This window comes from Carya illinoinensis, chromosome 8 (assembly GCF_018687715.1).
Source record: "Carya illinoinensis cultivar Pawnee chromosome 8, C.illinoinensisPawnee_v1, whole genome shotgun sequence".
NCBI classification, from domain to species: Eukaryota; Viridiplantae; Streptophyta; class Magnoliopsida; order Fagales; family Juglandaceae; genus Carya; species Carya illinoinensis.
This window is the reverse complement of record NC_056759.1, coordinates 11,871,302-11,877,597: the sequence shown is the minus strand read 5'-3', so window position 1 is coordinate 11,877,597 and position 6,296 is coordinate 11,871,302. Positions and strand designations below refer to the sequence as shown.

Here is a 6,296-nt window from a genome sequence, read left to right as displayed (position 1 = left end):
ACTCTTGGAAGGAAGGCAAATGTTAGATCTAAAAGATCCGAGGCCGCTAATCCCGGTGGTACCGCACGTGACAACATTAGACTCCCCCTAGCAAAGCAGTTCGTGAGTTTCTCAGATTGTGTGAGTAGCATATGGGACTTACGCGCCGCTCTTTTAGTTAGTTTTCTACCATTATTTAACAAATCAGTGGTTGGAGAGTCCGCTGGTGGGGCGCGTGATGGTTTTAGTTGGCCAATAAGCAGCAAATCAATACACATTGGTGCTTCAGACTGAAAACTATAGAAAAATCGGAAAAAAAGTTATTAACAATTCTGATGTTGACTGGACAAGAGGGAGAGTGGAGCCGAAGCTCCTCCCCCTTTTGGACGGAAAAGACGGGTTGTTTGATTCCTCTTATAAGGAGAAAAAAGGCCTCTGGAGAGCAACGAAAAAAGCGTATTTGGTCTCACAAGGAATCATATTTGACATGAGTAAGATTGTGCAAGAGTAATAAATACCGTTCTTTATCTTTCATCTAAACTTTTATTATCCCATTCCCACAGCACACGTTAAGAGACAACCACAACCACTTAATATATGTTATTATCAACGGACGTAATTTAGAATGATAAAATTTAAGATAAACATCATTTCGGCTAAGGTTTGAAAGTCAAATACTGTTCGCGTTGAGCCTGATGCTTTCTACGGGATACAGATGACAAGTCAAAGTCAGCGGTACGTCTCTGTCACACATTATAGTTTCAATAGCATCAAATTAACCGACATTTCGATGGGTACTCGCCCAGGAAAAAAATTGTATAGATTGAACTGGATTTGTAACATTTTTCATCATTATCACTGAAGATCATCTATAAATTTAATTTGGGAAGAGGGAACGAGAACAGCAACATCTTTTTAAGATGTTGCTCAGAACTACCAAAATCAATTACAATACATAAATCAGAAACTGCATCAACAATGAGACAATTAAAGTTGGCTGCTGAGAAGTGGCTGTAGTAATGCAAGTTTCTTCTCTATATCCTTCACTCTGCCTGATCCATCTTTAGAATCTGGGGGGCTGTGGATCAGGAGGGAAAAGAGTGACAAGAAAACGGTGTATCATCTCAAAGCTGGTGAATGTGATTACAGCAGCGGGGGTCGTCCTCAGAAGGTTGGTAGCACACCCACGGTAAAAACCAGGGAGGCCTTCTTGTTGAAATACTTTCTTAATGCAATCAGTTACACCAGAGTACCGCTTCTCAGAGTGGTGGCCCTGCTCTTGAAGCCTAGCACGTACGACCTTCAAAATACACACGAGCATATATTATGTTCTTATACTGCCACGATCATTTCTGAATATTTCTGTAAACCGTAAATTGAAAATGGAACGACAAAGAAGTTTGGTATCCTATGCAAGTCAGTTTGAGTAAAGGCTATTTGAGGTGAAAGCTTGAGATAGGGTTTCATATTATTAGATAATGCTACTAATTTGAAAAGCATTAAAAATGTTAACCCATCCATGATCAGGTCACAGGAATCTAACCTATAGTGGGATAAAATTGGTAAAAGAAAAAAATCATTCTCAATGTTTTTCATGATGATATGGAATATAAAAAACTCACTCTATTCAGAGTCTGCATAGGTTTACAGCAAGGTGAAGGGGAAAAAAAAGAAATGATGACAACAAACACAGAAGAGTGAGCCATCACTTTTACCAACGTCAGGAAACACCAAGGTTCTCCTTTTCGGAAGATACCTGGGGAAAAGGTGCATAATTGGGCAAATAACTCCTGAAGAAATCAAATGTCATACCTCATGCGGATAAGTCAATGTGGATGCAAATATTTTGGAGACTGATGAAGCAACTACAACATCAGGTGCACTTGGTTTGTCCATCGTAGTATTAGCTGAAATAACGACGTTTATTATAAATGTGTTCTTTTGTAAATTAAATAAAAAGTAAGGTATTTAGATGAGATTGAGAAAAAAATCCTTAGAGATTCAAGATCTAAAAACAGGTTGACAATTACCTCGATTGGCCAAGTATGATTTTATTTTCTCGTATGCAGGGAATTGTATTGCAACGTGACTAATACCGGCCAAAGCAGGGATAAGACCACTGTTAAAAACAACACAACAAGCACCATTTAAATCCTTTTCAGCATAAAAAGCAATGAGTAATTTTGTACATTAATGATTTGAGCTACAAACCTATACAAACCACGAATGCCTTCCTCATGAGCTATTCTCCTTAAAGCAGACAGCGTACTCCTATACAGTACCACGCCTGATCTCATTCCTTGGGTCTGCAGAGAAAATGGGACAAAATGATTTTTTTTATTTATTTATTTATTTTTTTTTAAGAAGCAGAGTGCACTAAAAATGAGAACACAGAAGAATCATAAAGAACTGCAAATATGAAAGGACAAGTTTTTTATTAGTATAAACGGGAAAGACTGTGACAATGATGATGAAGAAATGGAAATTAGGATGTGTAATTATGCAAAAAATTATATTTTCCATTAAGTGAAAAGTAATGGCTTCAACAGATAACCAGTCATGACACGAAATTATTGGCATCATAGTAGTGATATTTTTATGCCAAAAACAGCTGTGCCTTGAATGCTAGTATTATTAAGCTTTGGTGGTACAGTTTAGGTCCTTCCATGAAGCAAAAATTCTTCCATACTTACACCATCACCTTCATTTCTTCCTCCTCATTTTTCTAGTATGGGTCATAGCGGTTGGTTATCTTCCACAATTTGTATTCAGGTAGGAAAATAAATACTCCCAACCAACATGTACAAGAAGTCAAAGAATGATCTAACAAAATAAAGTTCATTATTCCTTCTCTTTGATACGGAGCAAAAACTGTGGTAGGGCACAGTGGCATTGCAAGATAATAGTAAATTTCCAGCTACTCAAATCACTAACAATTTGAAAGATGCTAATGGGGAAACATTAACTTCCATACGGTAAAACTAGTAGCAGCACAAAATTAGAGGTGATCATATGAAACCTTATCATTAGTTCAACTGCTTTATCCCCAATCCTTTTGTCTTTTTCATCACAGATAAAGATATTAATTAAATTCATATTGAGCAAGGGAATGTGGTACTTGAGAGACACACTTGAAATCTTGTCTTCACAACCCAAAGAGGATTTATAGCAATGGTTGTTGCAGCTCCAGCGACAGAAGCAGCCAACATATTTGCACCAATTGAAAGATGATGATTCTCATCTACAATGAAACATAGCTGAAATATTAGTGAACACTTAATATGAAGCTACAACACAGTAATAAATTGAAGGACTAAACTAATATATGCTCCCAGGGGAGAAATTTGAGCATGAGTTTGTAAAGAAGAAATATGCCACAAATTAACCTTCAGATGAAAGAAAGCTTTTCAGCTGCCCATATAGTGTAAAATAAACCTGCAAAAGGTAATATTGGGTCATGCAAAAAATTACAGTTAAATGAACCAGTATAATTCTCTGAGTAAGGAAGCAGGTAGCAAACATGACTGATTGAATAATCTATAAACAACAAAAGAGATTATCAAACCCAAAACTAAAACAAGTTGCCCATGTATGGGTCATCCCCTTTTTTCAAAATGCACAAATAATTTTCTATCCATTGTCTAATTCGGTTCCATCATTTTTTTTTTATTTTTTTGAAAAGTAAGAAACTTTATTGAAACAAATGAAACTAGGTGAAGCCCATGTACACAGGATGTATACAAAATGAGACACCTAATTACATTCTAGAAAGCTGAAAAGAAAACAAAAACTCATGAACATTCCCCTCCCTTTCGTATAATAGCAGAAAACCACTGAAAGAGAGAGAAATTCCAGATATCCCCCTCTCTCCTTGTTGTTAAAGCACCTGTCATTCATTTCCGCCCATAAACACCACATTAAGCACAAAGGTATCATCCTCCGTGCCACGTCCAGTTGAGAGCTATTGTGATGCCTGTTCCGGCATGCTAAAACATCCACCACCCTCTTAGGCATAACCCAACTCAGCCCAGCTCTACGAAGAATGCCAACCCATAACTCCCTAGCCACCCCCACAATGTAGAAGAAGATGATCAATCGATTCCCTGATTGATTCCCCATCAATCAGTTCCATCATTGCATAGAAATTGGACTATAAGAGATTGTTAAGCCTACAACTACCTTTAGTATGAACTTAAAATGGTAAAAAAATTTAAAGGGAGGTTTATGTGTCTACTAAGCCAGGCATTGTAAAAAAAGATCCTTGATTGTTTGTGTCGGCGTATATGAAGAGAAAGATATTACCAGATCTTCAAGGACAAGCAAAAGACGAGGCTGGACCTTAAGGATTTCTTCCATAAAGCCCATCATCAATAGAAGTGTGCTCATTTTAGTTGTTCTTTTTCATGTTATTAGGACCTCTTAACTTTTTTCTCAATTACTGGAGTGGTGTTTCTCATGTATACACCCACCCTGTATACTCAAGCAATACATTTTGATCATGAATAGAGTTTAGCTTGCTTATAAAAAAAGGAAAAAAAAAATGCAACTTTAACGAAGTTGTGAGAATCAAGTTATATGCAATGATTTGCATATGCTATAGAAATGCTAAGGCCCTATGTTCAGTTTTGAACCAGTTGGCAAACATAACTAACAGGTAACAGTAGTACCATACGGTACTGAGTGAAAAGCACCAGAGTACAATGCTTCCCAAATTCAAGGTTGTCATGCAGAAAATTGAATTAGATCACACAGTTTCACACTCCATGGATAAATTATTTTATCAAAAATTCCATAATAACACCTACATAGTATCTAAACAAGGACTTAACAAAGCTAAAGAAAACTCACTGCCCAGTTAGGAAGTAACGCCAGCACAGTGGGTGAGAGCCCACGGTACATGCCTCGCAACCCCTCCTTGCGAAATATTTGTTCCAAACTACCAACTATAAGACTGCCTGAATCACCAAACGAAAGAAAACAAAAGAACCTCACAGATTAAACTCCATTTTATACAACTACCACGTTGCTCAATTAAATTCATACACAAAAAAAGTCAATCAAGTGAAGCCTCAAAGCCTATGTTTCTATCAGTTACGAGAAACAAATTCGTCTCTATGTGAAGGGGCACACCTTTAGCAGTTCCATTGCCGAGCTGAGGCAGCCCATGGACCTGAAACCTAGTCTTTATCACATCTAAAGGACAGACGAATGTCGCAGCAATAACCCCTGCCACAAAAATTTCACCAACAAATACTTCAGTACAAAAAGAAAACATCAAGATTTTAATGGTGATAATAACAGGGAAGGAAAAGTAAAAACTCCAAACTCTCAGACATATTGACCAAGCCAAAATAAGTGTTTCAAAAGGCACGAGGAGAAATCATACGAACCAGCAGCGGCGCCGGCGCCGGCGTTGCAGAGGAGATCCCTGGGATTAGGGACAAGAGGATCAACAGACATCGCGTGTATTCGTGCGTGAGTCCCGAGAATTCGCGGGGGTTTGAGCAAGAGGCACGAAGACGCAATCCTCTCGAAAGAGGCGGCCAATCGCAGGGAACCAGAGTGGCATGGCCAAGCGAGATGGGGGATGCGAGTGGCACCGGTCGAGTTAGGGCATGGAGAAACTTAAAGAGGAATAGAGGATGTCTCAGTTTCGATGGGCCCGAAGATTCCAGGAATCCACCAGGAGGGAGACTTGGTTTGTTAATTGTTAGTTGGATAGTGGTTAGGTGGCGATGCGAGTTTAAGTCAGCAGCGCGAGCGAACGTGCGGCTCAGCAGCTTCGCCTCTCTCTCCATCTCACAAACTCCTACGCCTACCCCACCCATAAGAACTCACGGTACATGTCCGTGTCAACGACGGTTCGCCACAGCTACCTCATGTTTCATGATTATTCAAACCTCTCCCATAAAAAAATATTAAATAATATTTAAAATCTTTTTATTTATATAAAAAATCAATCACTTCTCCTCGTTATTGATTTGTTCTTGCAGTAATTTAATATTTACTCTTCATACAACTTAATGTTTATGATTCTATTTATAAAGATATATTTTATAACAATATATTTTTAAAAAATATTATATACATTATATTATCATATTTTTATTTTTTATATAAAATATGATAAATTTATTATTATTAATTAATTTTTTATTATTTAATTATGATAAATATGTCGAATCTTAGGTGGTAAAATAAAAAGAATTTTGCTACATACAAGTGCAGTTGCGCACTAATCTGTGTACCAACACTGATTTATTCATACTTAAAATTTAAATTAACACTGTTATCAATAAAATCTACTTTTTGACCAA

The 6,296-nt window shown here is 37.4% G+C and overlaps 1 protein-coding gene across 1 annotated transcript; it reads right to left on the bottom strand.

Annotated features, from left to right (window-relative positions):
* Positions 1–764: 764 nt before the first annotated feature.
* On the bottom strand, positions 765–5,754 carry LOC122319216 (nicotinamide adenine dinucleotide transporter 1, chloroplastic-like). The gene is made up of 9 exons (XM_043137174.1): positions 5,370–5,754; positions 5,110–5,205; positions 4,828–4,934; positions 3,366–3,414; positions 3,111–3,220; positions 2,191–2,285; positions 2,010–2,098; positions 1,792–1,886; positions 765–1,279 (listed from the first exon to the last, which is right to left on the bottom strand). Exons 1-9 carry the CDS (start codon positions 5,437–5,439, stop codon positions 1,043–1,045), a joined length of 948 nt encoding a protein of 315 aa, XP_042993108.1. The 5' UTR covers positions 5,440–5,754; the 3' UTR covers positions 765–1,042.
* Between the last annotated feature and the right edge of the window lie 542 nt (positions 5,755–6,296).

What these genes read in the sequence shown, in the direction of transcription:
- LOC122319216 (XM_043137174.1), bottom strand. Translation starts at nt 5,439, where the DNA reads ATGTCTGTTGATCCTCTTGTCCCTAATCCCAGGGATCTCCTCTGCAAC. An exon ending in CGGCGCCGGCGCCGCTGCTG is followed by an intron (nt 5,206 to 5,369) that starts GTTCGTATGATT and finishes TTTTTGTGGCAG; the next exon opens with GGGTTATTGCTGCGACATTC. An exon ending in CGTTACTTCCTAACTGGGCA is followed by an intron (nt 3,415 to 4,827) that starts GTGAGTTTTCTT and finishes TACCTTTTGCAG; the next exon opens with GTTTATTTTACACTATATGG.